Source organism: Bombina bombina, chromosome 8 (genome assembly GCF_027579735.1).
Source record: "Bombina bombina isolate aBomBom1 chromosome 8, aBomBom1.pri, whole genome shotgun sequence".
Lineage (NCBI taxonomy): Eukaryota > Metazoa > Chordata > Amphibia > Anura > Bombinatoridae > Bombina > Bombina bombina.
In genome coordinates, this window is record NC_069506.1 from 188012818 (window position 1) to 188032696 (window position 19879).

Genomic DNA, 19879 nt, shown 5'->3' on the forward strand with positions numbered 1-19879 from the left:
AGCATTGCGCCCCAGATCAGTGAGCTCCGACAAGCCGAGAGACATTGTGGTGTGCTTTCACAGTTATTTATATAAAGATCGCCTCCTTCAGGCTGCTTACCGTAAACCAAGTTTAAGTAGTAGATTTGAGGGGATACAGATCTTACCTGACCTTTCTGCACATACTCTTCAGCAACGTCGACACTTCCATTCAGTGACCACTGCTTTGCGCAAGGCTAATTACCGATACCGCTGGGGGTTCTCAACTAGGCTCATAATCACCAAGGACAACCAAACCATAACCGTCACTACACCATCTCAGGGTACAACACTACTGGCCTCATGGGGTCTTCTTGTGGACCCTCTCAATACCCGGGCTCAACCCCAAAATGCCCTGAGAGCCTCAGCCCCTGAATGGTCGACAAAAGAACAGAGAATAAAAAGGCCTAAGACACAACATTCACAGCCTCCTATGGGACACTCTGAGTCCACCGAATAGATTTTTGCGGAAATCATGAGTCCTGGCTCAGAAGTTAGTTGACCCTGGGGTCTCTCCTGGTGGTTCTCGCTACCTGGCCTACATCTCTGCCAAGATGGGGCTGTAGGGAGACCTTTTGATATGTTAAATTGTTTACTTATGGAATAAGTTATATATAATAAGTTATGATAAGTTATGCTACTTGCTGTTTTATGTTTATTAAGGTTTAAGCACTTTATACTCTGATAAAATTATTCTTAGAGCGGGGCTGACGTTCCTACTCCGTTGTGCTAGCTCCGGAGTTCTGTTCTCGACCCCCCAACTGAAGCCCACTCTAGGGCTCATCTGCGGTGGACTACTTCCACCACTCCAGAGGCACTTCCTAGTGCCCTTCTTACCTACTTACTTACCCTCCCTTTCTCTCTCCCCCTTTCTGTCCCCCTGACCCAGAACCTCTTCCTCCTTCCCTACAATTCTTAATCATTACTATCTATGACAGGCTCTCCTTTGAGGTTTCTTACTCAAAATGTAAGAGGACTTAATACTCCCTTTAAGAGAAGTCTTTTACTGCGCTCTCTGAAACACCACAACCCTGATGTGGTGTTCCTACAGGAGACTCATTGGCTCAAAGACGAACAGATTAGACTCTCCTCTAGAGATTATACACATATTGAGTACGCTCCATTCACAAAAAAAGCTAGGGGTACTGCAATCCTCCTTCACAGGAGGCTAGCCATTGAACCAATCTTGACTGTTAAAGATCCACAAGCCAGATGCATAATTCTAATTTGTAACATTAATCATGTGCTCTACACACTTGCATCAGTTTACCTACCCAACACTCATCAACCTAAGTGCCTCAAACACATACTTCATATCATTTCTCAACATCAACAAGGCAGGGTTATTATCTCGGGCGATTTCAATATGACCTGGGAACCCAGATTAGACAGGACAGCTCCTGACAAGGCTGGGGCCCTCTCTCCTAACGAACGACTGGCAGCAAACTTCCGTACCCTCATGACGGGATCAGGACTGTTTGATATTTGGAGGTCTATCCACACTCAAGATCGAGACTACACGCACTATTCACACTCACACCGACAATACTCACGCCTCGACTACATATTCTCCACAGCAGACTCTCTAGACCTAGTGACTAACGCGTCCATCCAAATCTGTCATTGGTCAGACCATGACTGCGTTATCACTGACCTCATCTCTACCAATACCACCCACTCTAGACCCTCCTGTCGCATGCCCCACCACTTACTACAGGATATCCCTTTCAGGGAGAAACTACGCACGGAAATAGGGCATTTCCTTAAAGTTAATGACCAGGCACAGGTAGCTGATGATACCCTATGGGGAGCTGCTAAAGCAACCATAAGAGGCTTCATGATATCTGAACAAGCCAAACTTAGAAGGCAAGCGGGTCTCTCGCTGGCTCAGTCTCACATTAAGCTCAGAGAACTTGAAGGCCAAAATAGAACTAAACCCACTGCCCCCCTAACGGCCCAAATAATTGATATTAAAAACCACATTTCCCAACTAGAACTTCGGAGAACACAGAATAACCTAACCAAACTCAAGCAACTTTACTTTTATAAGGGCAATAGGGCGGACACCCTTTTAGCCAGGAAACTCAGGAATAGGACTAGTATTTCACGTATACATGGTATTGTCAGGGAAGGCTCTCTCCTTAAAATCCCCTCGCACATAGGGGAATCTTTTGCTGAATTTTACTCTAAACTATATAATATTGAAAAATCCGAGAACCCCCCCGTAACCCCGGAAGATTCCATTCGTGAATATTTAAAATCTCTAAATCTTCCATCCCTCTCACCCGATCAAAGTGATACTCTAAATTTACCATTCTCTCTTAGAGAAGTTCAACAAGTTATTAAAAATTCTAAATCATTCAAATCACCTGGACCGGATGGCTTCCCAGTACACTTCTATAAAACCTATAACCAAGAAATCTCCCCCCTACTCCTTAGACTCTTTAATCTAGCTAGAGAAGAGGGTAAATTCAAGAGTGAATTCCTTGTAGCCACCATTGTAACTATACTAAAACCTGGTAAAGATCCCTCCCTCTGCTCCAGCTACAGGCCAATCTCACTAATCAATACTGATATTAAATTTTTCTCCAAAATCTTAGCCAATCGTATTGCCAACCTTCTCCCCTCTCTGATCAACCCAGATCAGGTGGGATTTATCCCTAAAAGGGAGGGCCCGGATAACACCAGACGTCTCTTAAATATTATGGCCCTGTCTTCCAGTATGAACAAACCCGTAGCAATCATATCATTAGATGCAGAAAAGGCCTTTGATCGGGTGAGATGGCGATTCCTCTGGGAAGTACTTAACACCCTTAAGTTCCCAAGTTCCCTGTTGGGCGCAATTAAAGCTTTATACTCTACTCCCTCCGCTTCGGTAAGGGGTGTCGGCTTCCAAACTCCCCCCTTTCAGATTTCCAACGGGACTAGGCAGGGCTGCCCCCTATCGCCCCTCCTTTTCGCACTGGCCATTGAGCCGTTGGCAGAAAAAATCAGACTTGACCCACACATGAGTGGCATCACCCTATGTGGCACGAAACACAACATAGCTCTATTTGCTGACGACATTACCCTGTTCTCGTCAGACCTCGCGACCACCCTGCCTAGACTCCTACTATTAGTCAGGGAGTTTGGTGCTCACTCTCATTATAAACTTAATATCTCTAAAACTGAGATCTACACCCAAGGCTTTCAGAATTCGTACATTGCCCCCTTAAAGATTAAATACCCGTATAAATGGTCGGAATCCTCAGTGACCCACTTAGGAGTTAGACTGTCCAACGACTTCCCTCTGGTCATCAGGGACAACTACCTCCCCCTATTGTCAGACCTTCGTTCCCTTAACGAGAAGTGGAACCTTTCCCAGGTTTCTTGGCTTGGACGAATCGCTGCCCTAAAAATGTCCTTCCTTCCTCGACTCACATATTTATTCCGATGTCTACCAATCAAAGTTCCCAGGCATATCTTACTACAGTTTCAGAGCGAGGTTACTAAGCACATCTGGCAGGGTAAACCCCCAAGGGTGGCGCAGAGAATATTACAGTTGCCTCGGTCACAGGGAGGTCTGGGCTCTCCCTCGATAGTAAAATACTATGAGGGTGCCATGCTCACCCATGTCTCCCAATGGGGAGTCTCACAGTCTTCTTCTAAATGGAAGTCTATTGAGCAGGCCTCCTTACCCTTCAACCTAACCCTACGTGACCTGATCTGGGAATGCCTGCAATTCTGGGATAAAATCCGCCACTCCGCACAGATTGCTCCCCACCCCTCTCCCATAGCCTCCTTGCCCGGCCTACTAGTGGGACTACAGGACGCCCATCCATCCAAATGGTCCCAGTTGGGAATACTGACGGTTTCGGATCTTTGGCTTCCGACACCAGAATGTGGATTCAAGACTGACACACAGCTCGGAGCAGACGGTGCATTGCGCCACATTCTGAAATTTGAATATCTTAGAGTTAAAAACTTTTTGATCTCCTGGGGCTTTAAACCTCAATCAAATCGGCCCTTAACCTTGTGGGAGTCCACCTGGAAACAGGGTGAGAGGCTCCACAGTCCCCTCTCCAGGCATTACACCCTGCTGAACTCTGAACCATCCTCAGACCTAGCCCCACACCTAGTAAAGTGGGGATCCTTCCTGAGCAGAACTTTTACAGCAACCGATTGGGAACAGGCGCTTGAACGAACTAAAAAAACTATACATTGTATCACCCTTTTTGAAACTTTTTATAAGCTGATGGCTCATTGGTACTATGTGCCCACCAGGCTAGCTAAAATATATCCTGGTACATCCCCGTACTGTTGGAGAGGTTGTGGTCAGAGAGGGGACTCCCTACACATCTGGTGGGAATGTCCCAAAATACGCCCCCTGTGGCTTAAATGTTTCAGAGTCCTTCCCAAATTAGGAATTTCCCTACATAATTCTCCGGCAGTAGCCCTCCTACACATAGGCACTCATTCCATTCCCAAACATCATGCTTGCATAAGTATCTACCTATTCATGACCATCAAACACCTGATAGCCTCTGACTGGAAGTCAGAATCCCCCCCCAGCTGGGCGAGAGTTTGCTCTTATATGGCTTACCTATACACTATGGAAAAAAGTATATTTTACAATCTAGGCAACTCTGGCAAGTTATTTACGACACTACTTGGAGACCCAATGTCCTCTCTTCCTCCTAGCCCTTCTGGACAGACTAGGGTGCTTGAGCTAGAGATAGACTCCCCCAGAATTAACCTTCTCCCTTTCGACGAGACTACTCTAGCTTAATGATATACTCCCCAAACTCCCTGCTCCTCCTACACCCTTCTTATTTCTATTCTTTTATCCCCCCCTTCTTTTCCGCCCGGGAGGGAACTTCTTAGTTCTCCCCCATCTGTTTTACAAAACCTCACTATATGTTTCAAACTAACCGTTATACATACGGAATTTTTGTGTACTACTCATTATACATCTCAAAAAGTATGTTTTAGATCAACTAAAGGATGTTATGAGTCCTTGATTTGCTAATCTTGTTTATGTTTTGTTACCTTCTTTCATTGTATGCATATTATTACCTGTAAGAATGACAAACTAAATAAAGCTCTTTTGAAACTCAAAAAAAAAAAAAAAAAAAAAAAAAAGATGGGCTTTACCAAAAAGCTGTAATTTTGTTTTGTCTGTCCACAGCACATTCTCCCAAAAAGATTTTGGCTTCCACAGGTAAGTTTTGGCAAACTCCAATCTGGATTTTTATGTTTCTGTGTCAGCAGTGGGGTCCTCCTAGGTCTCCTACCATAGCGCCCCTTTTCATTCATATGGTGACATATAGTGCTAGCTGACACATTTTTACCCTGTGCCTGAAAGTCAGCTTGAATTTGTCTGGAAGATGATCAAGGTTCTTTATCCACCATTCGAACAATCCTTCGTTGCAATCTTTGATCAATGTCTATCTCTTTTGTCCACTACCAGGGAGATAAGCTACAGTGACATGGGCTGTAAACTTCTTGACAATATATATATCAGGGGCAGAACTACCATTACTGCAGCAGGTGTGGTGGCACCAGGGCCCAAGTGCTTTGGGGGACCATAGCAGGCAATCTAAACATAAGCATGTGCAAAATGTGCATAATCCTAATGCAGGGAAGCCTTTTATTAGTGCAGATTCATCTTTCTATCATCAAATCATTATGCATATGTATGTATATTACTACTACATGACTGAGTTACCTTTGGGGACCCAACAAATTATGTGCACCACCTGAATGTCATAAGTGCGTTATTGCTCATGTTTTCTGATATTATGGTTTCTGATATTTCTCATGTTTTCGGATATCATGTTTTCTGATATTATATTATCATTGAATTCCACTTCCGTATTCTGACCGAGTGGCGACAGAGAGTCTGCTCGTTAGTTGTCTGGTTCACAGGAGGTGGTGAGCGCCCCAGCCATTGGGGGTGTAAAAAAGGTGCCATTTAGTGTTGGTCCAAATTGTGTTTTGTTGTTCATTAAGCTCTTCTTTTAGGGTTTTCAGTGTAACGTATGATCGTTTTAGTTCCCCATCATATTATATAGAAAGAAATAAAATGGTCATATAATGGTCATAATAAAAAATAAAATAAAATAAAACCTTAAATTATTCTTGCCTGATTTTCTTTTCTTCTGACGGGAAGAGTCCACAACTGCATTCATTACTTTTGGGGATTCAGAACCCCAGCCAAAGGCTTAAATATCTCCCCCACTTCCCTCATCCCCCAGTCATTCTGCCAAGGGAACAAGGAACAGTAGGAAGAAAAAACTGAAAACGACAAAGGGGAAAGAAAACGGAAGCCCAGGTAACTGCTCATCAGTTACACAACCTGCAAAGCCTTGCTAGGGACCACTCAAAATCCCTAGAGTCCGCTGAGCACAAAAGCCTCAGAGGAGCCGGCCCTGCGGTTCTTGACTCCCACAAAGCGTACCACCAACCTAAAGGACAAGAACCTCTATCTACCCCCGAGAGGGAAAACAGAGGACCCAATAAGAGACCCAAAAGGACCATCCAACAAGGTAAGAAAGAAAACTCAAAAGCAAAACTTAGAGCAAACCCAAGGTTGCTACAGGACCACTGCCCTAGAAGGGCAAGGAGCAGAAAGATAAAATTCCATACTCAGGAAAAAACGATCACTAGGATGACCAGGAGGCTACCTCCGGATCCAAGGCACAGCACCATACAACCTATGGTGCTCCAAATCCTTGAATTCCCCATTGTATCATAGTCAAGAAAAAAAACCCGTCAGACTAGAGGAGCATAGACAGGGCAACTGTCCTAGCAGCTAAAACAAAAAACAGCTCTCCGTTAGAACACAGAGCCAACTCTAAACAAGAACTCATGATGACCAATCTCCAGGCTGCAAAGCTGACCCTAAACCATAGTGGGACTTCACCTCATCCCACCGAGAATTCGCAGAGAAACATCTGCAATAGCTCCTGTCCAGAAAAAACCCAGACTCCAAGGAGCATCCTATCCCAGCAGCAGACGCCACCAGTAGAAAGATGGACACCTAGAGCCCCCCCCCCCCACCGAAAGGGATAACAGACTCAATAAAAGTACATGGTCAATACTTAACAGAGCAGACCGGTCCCTGACCTTCACTCCAAGGTAACAGTCTCAGCCCAAAGGCTGATAAAGACCGAAGACAAAGAGTACCAAAAATCTGCCCAGACCTCTGAAGAGAAGGAATGGGTCTGCAAGGGAGCGAAACCCCTGAGTAGAGCTAAGACCACTTACTTAAAACTGGCATGCTACCATGAGCCATGACAGGAACTACGTGCTCGGGTTCCAGAGCCCCTACACGGCTGCTTTCCCTAAAAGGAAGATAGAACTCAGACCCACCACGTCCTAATACCAGAATCCAGCCCTGTGATCTTGAGTATGCAAGGGGAAAAAACCCTCCTTAGCGGAAAAAACCCAGGGACCCACAGGCCTCAAATCAAAGGAAGGCAAATGCAAGAAACTCATCTCCCCACCATAGGTGAGGAGAAGAGGAAGTAGAGAAAACGGTAAACACCCTACCTAGAGGCGAAACCCTTCGGTCATTACCGCCAGCTTAGGTTATACGACAACTGAAAGTCTACAAGGAAGCCTCAGAAGACAAGTAGGGACCCGTCAGAGAGACCTCAAACAAACTTCAGGCAGATATCAATATCTCATGAGAACCAAAAAAACCCTTTCAAAGGGACACGCGGGAGATCCAACCCCAAGGTTGAACTGAACCGCCCATGCCGATTCCAGGCAAAAGACGTGGTCCTAAGTCAGAGTCCTCAAGAAACAGGACCGTTAGAAAAATCTAACCTCCTGAGGAACCCTTAAGCTGCCTATGGTTAGGAGTGCACCCAGGACAGAGCCTTCCACCATCCAAAGTCCGTAGACATAGGGTACCAGCAACAGCCTCAAACTAAAGAGTCTGAAAAAACTCTTAACGGGTTTAAGAAAATGACAACCAGTACTATTGGATATTAAGAGAATCCTTTGTAGACAGGCTTGACTACTGTATCTATACTCCGGTGTAGATCAATAAAACCCATTTTCTTGACACCCAAAAGGGGGAGAAGGTCTGTATCTGACATCCGACCACCTACCTGCAAGCCCAAAGGGCTAGATCTGCTATAAGGTCGAAGGATAGCACCTGAGAGTCTAAAGACCACAGGATTACAAGGGACAGCTCTTAGATTGAGAAGACAAATCTCCAGAGATCCTTACAGGATCAGTCTCCCGGAAATCCCAGTAACAGGAATAACAATGGGAGCCTCGCAGTTCCTGGTAGAAAAAAACGGGGTGATTCACACAACTGTGCTCCAAGTACTAGAGCAAGCGAGATACAGAAAAAAAGAAGAGGGACATACCCGCACTTCCAGACATAGATGACCCAACCCAAGAAGGGAAAAAAGGAGTCTCTGCCACCGCAAAAGGAGAGATACCGAAAGTGAAAACACAAATCTTCCAAACCGGTATTCCAGACTTCTGGAGGTCAACCACATCTCCAAACTCTAAAAGGAATGGAGAACCATGGTTCCGAGTCCAAAAGGACCTCTAGAAACCATGATGAAGCTTTAAAAAGTTGGTCACGTATTCAAAGCAAATTGCAAGAAAAGGCCAACTTATATTGGAGCTCACAACCTTCCTTTCAGAAGCGTTGGGTCTAAACACTAGGCCCCTACGTTGTAGAAGGATCCGAGCTCGCAGCCCTCATCAATAGGCCAAAGTGACAGTCCGACAGGATATCATCACCACAAGGGTGACAAGAACCGCAAGGAACAGCAGCCAGCGCCCGACCAGTACCTGCCTGGTACAAGAGCACTTCAGAACTGTCCAACGGTCCAAGAAAAATCAACCTGAAGGTTCGATAATATGAACAAGAAACATAACTATGTTCTTATCAAAACATGCACAACTTCCAAGGAAGTGCACACACGACCACAAAATCGCAAGTATCAGTTCCAGAGAAAGAACGTTCCCAAAATGAAAATTATATTAGACATGAGCTCTTTAAAACAAATCAAACACATCCTAACCAGATTAAAATAAAAGGAAGCACCCACGGGTGAACGCCCAAGGAGAATGGGCACGCCACCCGGACCAGTTGATCATAGGCCCCATTCTCCCAGCTCAGAACTGGAACCGATACATAAAAGAAAGAAAGACTCAGATGTCAAGGAGATTGGCTTCATCCCCAAACGTCTAACCCAGCTTGCCATCCGGCATAGAATGCCGAGGATCCCTCGGCCCACTAGGAGTAGAATCCTCCAGCACTGCCAAAACATGCCTTAGTAGGACACGAAGAAGTGCCAGCCTATAACGGAAGGCAAAATGATCTCTCGCCGGATCGATGGACGACCCCGGCCCCGAGGTAGGGGCCCCTGAAGCCATCGCTTCCCCAGAAGGCCGAACTGAATCAGGCGATCTCACGCCCGACAGGCCCTGGTTGACAGAACAGGGACAGTACCTTAAAAATATTTCACTTGGGAAATATAAATGAGCCAGCGCCATAGATATGGCCATGCGGAACTGTGTTGTAACCTCTGGAGGAAACAAGTCGCCTTTCCGGAGGGACGGCCATAGGGACAACTGCTTGCGTAGCAAAAGAAGGTTCTGGGGCACGCAACGACAAACGGAACATAACTGATGGGCATGGATAACCCGGGCCATTTCATATTCTTCGCAAGACGCATTCTCCGAATCGGAGATATCCGTGTCTAAAAAAAAAAATCAGAATCCTCCATAACTTTGGGATTGCAAATATGGACAAACACTAAACGGCACCCTTTTTTACACCCCCAAAGGCTGGGGCACTCATCACCTCCTGTGAACCAGACAACTAACGAGCAAACTCTCTCCGTCGCACTCAGTCAGAATACAGAAGAAATACAACGTAAGCGCACCTGGTCACGAGGTGCACCATGCAAGTCACAAAAAAGGGCGTGTAAATCTAAAGAGATCATCTGATAAGGCCGTTATGTTCCGAATAGCCATGAGCCGAGTATCACTACACATTAGCAGACAGAATCACATAACAAACATGATTAAAGTCCCCCCTGTTAAATAACCCCCACTCAGGAGATATTAACCCTTGATTCCTTAAAATAAAGGAGTCCCACTGGGACCCTGACTTCTTTCATTAACATTACATGTACATATCGAAATAAAATGAAACGATCTTACCGGAATCTGCGACGTGGAACAGGAACACGGCCCTTCAAGTGTGACAGATAGTAGCCTCTCTTCTGACATGGACTTGAGTGAATAAAGGCAGGCAGCGAAACTCGCCAACGCCGATTGCCAAGGAGCCTGTTAATATGAGTCGGGATGGGTTCGCAGAAAGACTCTCCCTGCATCTCCGGGCTCTAACTTTCATCCATGCTCTCACTGAGAGTCTGACAGGATTACTTAAAACTCCAGTCCCATTTCAAAGAGTACTACCCTCCATAAGAGACTATCTTCAATCTTCTGACACTTCTCTGCCAACATCCTGTGATGAAAGGCAACAAATGACTGGGGGGTGAGGGAAGTGGGGGAGGTATTTAAGCCTTTGGCTGGGGTGACTTTGCCTCCTCCTGGTGGCCAGGTTCTGAATTCCCAAAAGTAATGAATGCAGCTGTGGACTCTTCCCATTTAAGAAGAGTTTTATTCACAATTTTTTTTTTACACATTTCAGTGAGAACTCAAAAGAATTATTGTCAGAAGCGTGTAACAAACTGTTTTAAAGAGATTGTTAAAAAGGGTATGTTGCAAATGATCCTTATAAAGTTTAAATTAAGACCTTTAATAAAATTTGTGTTTTCTGTTTCTCCAGCTGTGTTTTTGTTCATATAAAGACTTTGAGAGACACTTCAAACAATATAGAGCTGTAGTCGTGCAATGTGATCTTCTACTCTAACCTTCATGTTTACCTATCCTGCCCAGTAATTCAATATTTAAATGTTTGACTATAAAATGGCTACAAATCTCAGAATTATTTCTGAAATAACCTGTTACTTAGTAGTCAGTCAACATTTTACAATGATTATGTTTACTTACTCCCAGAAATTCAGCAACTACAGATATTTTTTTTATTTTTTATTCAACACATTTTTAATCTAAGAAACTAAAAAATAATACTGATCAAAACATCTGTTGCCTAGAGATTGTTATATCTAATTTAGGCTTAAGAATTATTAGTAATAACCATCACCAAGTCAAAACTTTAACTCCTACATGGTTATGTCAACAACAACTGTATATGAAGCAAATCACCTTTTATAGATGAAGGACGATGCTGCGACTTCGCATTATTCAGATTAAGTCTGGCAATTCGGCTATTACCAAGGGATCTGCTCCCAGCGCGCGATGTGGATGTACTACAGGGAACAAGAGGAAGTGGAAAGTTAGTCTTTACAAACCAGTCTTTGAATTATCTAACAAAAGAAATCTAAACCTCCACTACTACATAAGCCACAATAAAAAATAAAATAAAAGGTAATAATGGACTGCAAAATTAAGCAAATAGCAACAGAAACTAAGTATTGAAGTAGTAAATAAAGATGTTGAAACTATCTTATAAAAGCATAATTTATGCTTACCAGATAAATTCCTTTCCTTCCGGATAGGGAGAGTCCACGGCTTGATTCCTTACTGTTGGGAAATACAACACCTGGCCACCAGGAGGAGACGAAGACACCCCAGCCAAAGGCTAAAATATCCCTCCCACTTCCTCCTTACCAATTCTGTCGAGGGAACAAGGAAAAGTAGGAGAAACATTAGGGTATAAATGGTGCCAGAAGAATAAAATAAATAGGGGAACGCCCATAGACAAGAAAAAATGGGCGGCGGCCGTGGACTCACCCTATCCGGAAGGAAAGGAATTTATCTGGTAAGAATAAATTATGTTTTCCTACCTAAGATAGGGAGAGTCCACGGCTTAATTCCTTACTGTTGGGAAAACTATACCCAAGCTCCAGAGGACACTGAATAACAGGAGGGAATAAAAATGAAGAGGGGGACCCTATTCTGAGGGCACCCCAGCCTGTAAAACCTCTCTCCCAAAAGTTGCTTCAGCTGAAGCAAAAACTTCAAATTTGTAAAATTTTGAAAAGGTATGTAAGGAGGACCAGGTAGCCGCCCTACAAATCTGCTTCATAGAGGCCTCATTCTTAAAAGCCCAAGGCGAAGCCATAGCTCTAGTTGAATGAGCCGTAATACTCTGAGGAGGCTTATGTCCCGCTGATTCATATGACAAGCGAATAATGCTCCGCAACAAAAAGGATAGGGAAGCGGAAGAAGCCTTCTGCTCTCTATGCTTCCCAGAATAGACAACAAACAAGGACGAAGTCTGTCTAAATTCCTTCGTAGCCTGAAGATAGAATTTCAAAGCCTGAAACACATCCAAATTATGAAGTAATTGCTCCTTTGAAGCAGAAGGATTTGGACACAAGGAAGGAACCACAATCTCCTGATTTATGTTGTGATCAGACACAACCTTAGGGAGAAAACCCAACCCAGTACGCAGAACAGCCTTATCAGCATGAAAAATTAGGTAAGGAGGCTCACATTGCAAGGCTGCCATCTCAGAGGCGGTGTCCCAAAGCAATAGTCAGTAGAAAAAGGACCTTCCACAACAGTAATTTAATGTCAACTGAATGCATAGGCTCAAAAAACGGAGGCCTCTGCAAAACCTTAAAAACTAGATTTAAGCTCCAGGGAGGAGCGGTAGGTCTAAACACAGGCCTGATTGTAGACAGAGCCTGAACAAAAGACTGTACATCAGGAAGCTCAGCGAGCCTCTTGTGCAATAACACAGATAGAGCCGAAATCTGTCCCTTTGAAAGGAACTAGCGGCAAGTCCCTTCTCCAAACCATCTTGGAAAAAGGAAAGAATCCTGGACACCTTGACCTTATGCCAGGGGAATCCACGCTCTTCACACCAGAATAAGTAGGTCCTCCACACCTTATGATAGATGCGACGGGTGACCGGCTTTCTAGCTTGAATGAAAGAGTATAAATCACTCTCTCAGAAAAAAAACTCTCTTGACTAGGACTAAACGTTAAATCTCCACGCAGTCAGCCTCAGAGAATCTAGATTCTGATGAACAAAAGGACCCTGTTCCAGCAGATCCCTGCGACAAGGTAACCTATATGGAGGAGATGAAGACATCCACACCAGATCCGCAAACTACATCCTTCGCGGCCACGACGGAGCAATTGGAATAGCCGAAGCTTGCTCCTGCTTGATGCGGGCCACTCCCCGAGTGAGAAGTGGTAACGGTGGAAAAATGTAAACTAGGCTGAACCTCCAAGGCACTGCTAATGCATCTATCAGCTCTGCCTGAGGATCCCTAGACCGCGACCCGTATTTGGGTAGATTGGTATTAAATCGGGACGCCATGAGATCTATCTCCGGCGTCCCCCATCTGTTGCAAATCTCCGCAAACACCTTGGGATGGAGAGACCATTCCCCCGGATGAAACTATTGTCTGCTGAGAAAATCCGCTTCCCATTTGTCCACACCCGGAAAGTGGATTGCTGACAGTGAGAAGTTGTGGGCCTCCACCCATTCCAGAATCCAAGATACTTCCCTCATTGCTAGGGAGCTCCTCGTTCCCCCCTGATGGTTAATGTAAGTCAAAGAAGTTATGTTGTCTGATTGGAATCTAATAAACTGGGGTGAACCCAGAAGAGGCCAAGCCTTCAGAGCATTGAAAAATCGCTCGAATTTCCAAAATGTTGATCGGGAAGAGAGATTCCTTTCAAGTCCACAGGCCCTAAGTCTTCCTGGCACCCCAAACAGCTCCCCATCCTGATAGACTTGCGTCCGTAGTCCCAATCTCCCAGGATGGTCTCATGAAGAATGTCCCTTGGGACAGGTGATCTGGACAGAGCCACCAAGAGAACGATTCTCTCGACCGGTTGTCCAGAGAAATCTGTTGAGACAGATCCAAGTGGTCGCCATTCCACTGCCTCAGCATGCACAGCTGAAGAGGTCTGAGATGGAATCTGGCGAATGGGATGACATCTATGCTGGATACCATAAGTCCAATTACCTCCATACACCAGGACACAAAGGGCCTTAAGGAGGTCTGGAGGGCAGGACAATTGGAAGTAATTTTGCAACGTCTCTGGTCTATAAGAAATATCCTCATGGATATGGAATCTACTATCGTACCAAGGAACTCCACCCTGGTACTAGGAACCAGAGAACTCTCTCCTAAGTTTATCTTCCATCCATGAGATTGAAAAAGAAATAGAAGAGCTCTTGAATAGTCCTCTGCCAACTGACAGGACGGAGTCTGAATCAGAATGACGTCCAAGTATGGCGCTATTGCAATACCTCTGGATCTCGCCACCGCGAGCAGAGCCCCCAGAACCTTTGTAAAGACTCTTGGGGCAGTAGCTAGCCCAAATGGAATTGCAACAAACTGGAAGTGCTGGTCCAGAAACGCAAATCTTAAAAAGTTTAAGTGAACCTTGTGTATTGGCACATGAAGGTAAGCATCCTTCAGGTCTATTGTAGTCTAGAACTGTCCCTCTTGAACTAAGGGCAGAATGGACCTTATCGCCTCCATCTTGAACGACAGGAACAACAGGAACTTGTTTAAGCACTTTTGGTCCAGAATCGGGCGAAACGTACCCTCCTTCTTTGGGACCACAAAAAGGTTTGAGTAGTACCCCAGACCTCTCTCTGCTAGAGGTACTGGCACAATTACTCCCAGGGAGGAGAGATCCCTCACCCACCATAGAAAAGCTTCTCGTTTTTCTGGTCTTGAAGACAGGTTTGATAAGAGGAATCTGCCCCTGAGTGGATGAGATTCGAAACATATCCTGTAACCTTGTGCGATGACCGCCAGAACCCAAGGGTCTTGTACATCCACAAGCCAAGCCTCCACAAAAAACAAAATTTATGCATACCCAATAAATTTCTTTCTTTCTTGATACGATGAGTCCACGAATCATCTAATTACTATTGGGAATATCACTCCTGGCCAGCAGGAGACGGCAAAGAGCACCACAGCAAAGCAGTTAAATATCACCTCCCTTCCCTCCAACCCCAGTCATTCTCTTTGCCTACGTTAGAGCAAGGAAGTGGTAAAGTTTAGGTGTCTGGAAAGATTCTTCAATCAAGATTTTATTATTTTTCAGCAGTACAAGCTTGTGCTGTTTTTCTACTAGGGTGTAGCCGTAGTCCATATCAGTCTCTTCAGTAGAGCAGTGGTGGCTTTTAAGCAATGGGAACTTGTGGGGTATAATCCTCAATGCACCTCCCATGTAGTTAATGCTGCCCTAATATTGAAAGCCTGAGTAAGATTACTCAGTCTTTATCTTTTTTTCCACAGGTCCATATGAGGGAGAATGCCTCTCAAACCTAGTGAGCTGCCCTGCTGCCAGGCAGATTTCGTGGAGGTAAGTGCTAAGTTTATTTTTCTAGGAGGCATTACAGAAAAATATTGGCACTTTAAACAGTTAATCTGTGGGGACTTTAGACTCATGCTGTGATTGGAGGAAGCCGGATTAGTCATTGCTGACATGTGAATAGAGAATCTCCGGGTGGGGGAAGCTGCTTTGGCTGTGAAAAGAAGCGAGGAAAGTTTTTAAACAAAACGGCTGCTTTCTAAACTTTGATGAATGAAAGTGTCCCTGTTTTTAATAATATTTTTAAAAAACGGGCTTTCATTCATCAAAGTTTACCTTCACTTTAAATGACTAATGGTATAGTAGTGCGCTTAACAAGCATGGAGATAGCTCCATCCAACTTAGGGACGGAACCCCACAACTACAATTAGAGCCAGGAAATGGGAACAATTTCTTAAAGGAAGAAGGGGAGAAAGAAGATCCAAGTCTCTCCCATTCATTCTTAATAATATCTGCCATCTTTACGGGAAATGGGAAAGTCTGTAGCACAACCCTGTCCTCATAAACCTTATCAAGCTTAGGAATAGAAGGTTCCTCTGGTAATTTAGGTTCTGGAAACTCTAAAGTAGATAACACTTCCTTTAACAGAAAGCGTAAATGCTCGATCCTTAATCTAAAGTCTGGTTCCTCCGCAGCCGGAGGTTTAGAGGCCGTAGATTCCGACCAAGAAAGAGCATCCTCTGAAGTATCAGAGGCATCCTCATAAGCGGATAATTTTGTATCAGATAAATCCAACAATTTGGTAGATGACCCAAGAAGGAATAGCAATATTTGACTTTTCACTTGCGCTTAGCAGGCGAGGTAAAGCACTGAAGGCCGCAGATACTGCCGTTTGTAGCTGATCAGTAAAGTCTGGCAGTAAGAGGGCCCCACCCGGAGGAGGATTAGCAGTGCAATGGGAAGCTGCATGTGTAATAGGACATAACAGCAGGGAACGCACCTCACAGGGCGGAGACCTCTCAGAGGTGGACGGCTCAGTGGTACTAAACATCTTGGTTTTCTTAGAAATAAGTACTTTATCATCAAGAAATGTGGAACATAATTGAGCAGGTGGGTATACCGTAGCCTCCTCACAATAAAAACAGGTATTAGATTTCGGTAAAGAGGGTGTACCCTCTAACGTATCAGAGTCCTCCATAGCTTGCGCTTTTCAGATGGACTATAGAAAAAAATAAAAGGCACCTTTATACCACCAATGGCAGGGGCACTCACCACCTCCCATGACCCAGGCTCCACAGAGAAACCGCACAGTCAGGAAAGAGGAAATCAATGAGACCACACCCGATCGCGTGGTGTGCCATGCAGGACCACCCCTGCTCTTGGAATAAGCGTGCCAAAACCTAACAGGCCTCGCAGTTATCCAAAAATGAAAGTAAAACCTGAATGTTCCAACATCTGTCTGAGCCACATATCACACATGTCGCAGCATAAAACAAAGCAAATTATGCGTCAATCCCCCCTGTTCAATAATCCCATTTCGGAGATATTAACCTTTGATTCCATACAGATAAAAGGAGTCACACTGTGAGCCTGTCTTCTTGCGTTGTCATAAGAGTATAAAATGAAACAATCTTACAGGAATCACTGCCGTGGAAGACACACAGCCTCTCAAGTTTGACAGTCTTGTATTATTGCACCTGACATGGACTTGAGTGATAGAAGAAGGCAGTGAAACTCGTCAACACTGATTGCTTAGGAGCTGTTAATACGAGTCTGGATGGTTTGACAGAAAGACACTCCCTGCATCTCCAGACCACAAGATTCGTCAATGCTCTCACTGAGAGGCTCACAAGACTACTTAAAACTCCAGTCCCATGCCATAACAAACTACTCTGAATCTTCCGACACTTCTCTGCCATCCTCATGTGACGAAAGGCAAAAAATGACTGGGGGATGAGGTAAGTGGGGGAGGTATTTAAGCCTTTGGCTGGGGTGTCTATGCCTCCTCCTAATGGCCAGGTTCTGTATTCCCTAATGAATGAAGCTGTGGACTCTCCTCATATTAAGAAGGAAATGAACACTTGAGTGTTTATGTTGACGACATCTACCCTATACCTTATGACTGCAACATAATGGGAAATTATGTTGAGTCCCCAATTCTGATAGACAACTACATTATTATTATAGTAAGAAAATGTCTTCAGCATCAACTCTGCTGAGCACAAAATGTTAAACAGCCTGTATGAAACCTGTATGACTAAGCACTAAGCGTTCAATTTCCATACCTTCAAATTTAATGATTTGAGATCCTGATGGAAAAACTGACCTTAAGAAAAAAGGTCTAGCCTTAATGGAAGTGGCCAAGGTTGGCAACTGGACATCCGAACAAGATTTGCATACCAAAATCTGTGAGACCATGCTGGAGCCACCAGCAGCACAAACGATTGCTCCATGATCATTTTGGAGATCACTCTTGGAAGAAGAATTAGAGGCGGGAAAATATAAGCCGGTTGATAACACAAAGGATGTGTCAACGCATCCACTGCTTCCGCCTGAGGATCCCTGGACCTGGACAGGTACCTGGGAAGTTTTTTGTTTATAGATGAGAAGCCATCAGATCTATTTCTGGAAGCTCCCACATCTGAACAATTTGAGAAAACACATCTGGGTGGAGAGACTATTCTCCCGGATGTAAAGTCTGACGACTGAGGTAATCCGCTTCCCAATTGTCTATACCTGGGATATGAACCGCAGAAATTAGACAGGAGCTGGATTCTGCCCAAACAAGTATCCGAGATACTTCTTTCATAGCTTGAGGACTGTGAGTCCCACCCTGATGATTGACATATGCCACAGTTGTGATATTGTCTGTCTGAAAACAAATGAACGGTTCTCTTGTCAACAGAGGCCAAAACTGAAGAGCCCTGAGAATTGCATGGAGTTCCAAAATATTGATTGGTAATCTCCCCTCTTGAGATTTCCAAATCCCTTGTGCTGTCAGAGATCCCCAACAGCTCCCCAACCTGAAAGACTCGCATCTGTTGTAATCACAGTCCAGGTTGGACGAACAAAAGAGGCCCCTAGAATTATACGATGGTGATCTAACCACCAAGTCAGAGAAAGTCTAACATTGGGATTTAAGGATATTAATTGTGATATCCTTGTATAATCCCTGCACCATTGATTCAGCATACAAAGCTGTAGAGGTCTCATATGAAAATGAGCAAAGGGGATCGCGTCCGATGCTGAAGTCATGATACCTAAAACTTCCATGCACATAGCTACTGAAGGGAATGACTGAGACTGAAGGTTCTGACAGGCTGCAACCAATTTCAAACGTGTCTCGTCAGTTAGAGACAAAGTCATGGACACTGAATATCTGGAAACCTAAAAAGGTTACCTTTGTCTGAGGAAGAACTTTTTGGTAAATTGATCCTCCAACCATATCTTTGAAGAAACAACACTAGTTGATTCACGTGAGATTCTGCAGAAAGTAAAGACCAAGCGAGTACCAAGATATCGTCCAAATAAGGTAACACCGCAATACCCCGCTCTCTGATTACAGAGAGTAGGGCACCGAGAACCTTTGAAAAGATTCTTGGAGCTGTCGCTAGGCCAAAAGGAAGAGCAACAAATTGGTAATGCTTGTCTAGAAAAGAGAATGTCTGGAACTGATAGTGATCCGGATGAATCAGAATATGAAGATATGCATCCTGTAAGTCTATTGTGGACATATAATGCCCTTGCTGAACAAAAGGCAGAATAGTCCTTATAGTCACCATCTTGAAAGTTGGTACTCTTACATATCGATTCAAAATCTTTAGATCCAAAACTGGTCTGAATAAATTTTCTTTCTTCGGTACAATGAATAGATTTGAATAAAACCCCAGACCTTGAAAAGCGTGAATACAAAAGGTAATCATTTAGTGTAGCACTAAATGGTTACCTTTTGTATTCACGCTTTTAATATCAATTTAATCCTGATGCTGTGCGTGCAGTCATTACCTTACTCTACTCATGTGCAAAGCTGCCTGTGAGGAAGTACATATCAAGATTACATACTCCAAGAGGTGGCTGGCACATCTATATATATCCTGGGAGGAAACTATTGGAGGAAAACCCTCTTCATACTCAAAGAGGTGGATGAGACTCTAGAAACATACACTGGCACTCCGGATCTACCAATATCAAGGAACTGAGCACCCCTTCCAGTGCGGCAACTTACCTCATATGATTGACGTAAATTCTGGTAAGGGGATCCACTTTACTTAAAGATTATTTGATGGACTTTTGTTTTATGACACTCTATATACTAATGGGAAAATTGATTTCCTACATTTAATTATTGTAATAACAAACATATATCAATTGACCTACTTCAAATTGCTCTGTTAATATAAGGATTTGTGAGCGCTGTTATCCCCTTGTACATTTATTTTAACTCTCACATCCTCGGGGTTAATCCTTTGATGTTTTAGCTTTTAACAACTGCCATCTATTTCCTTTCTCCTGACTAGCGCAT

The 19879-nt window shown here is 44.2% G+C and overlaps 1 protein-coding gene across 1 annotated transcript in view; it reads right to left on the minus strand.

The window, feature by feature from the left end:
* The window catches only part of LOC128638676 (kinesin-like protein KIF18B), a 258121-nt gene that overhangs the window by 27687 nt on the left and 210555 nt on the right, over positions 1 to 19879 (minus strand). Inside the window, exon 15 of the mRNA XM_053690790.1 lies at positions 11269 to 11372. Coding sequence (XP_053546765.1) covers positions 11269 to 11372 — 104 coding nt within the window. The remainder of the gene's footprint in view (positions 1 to 11268; positions 11373 to 19879) is intronic.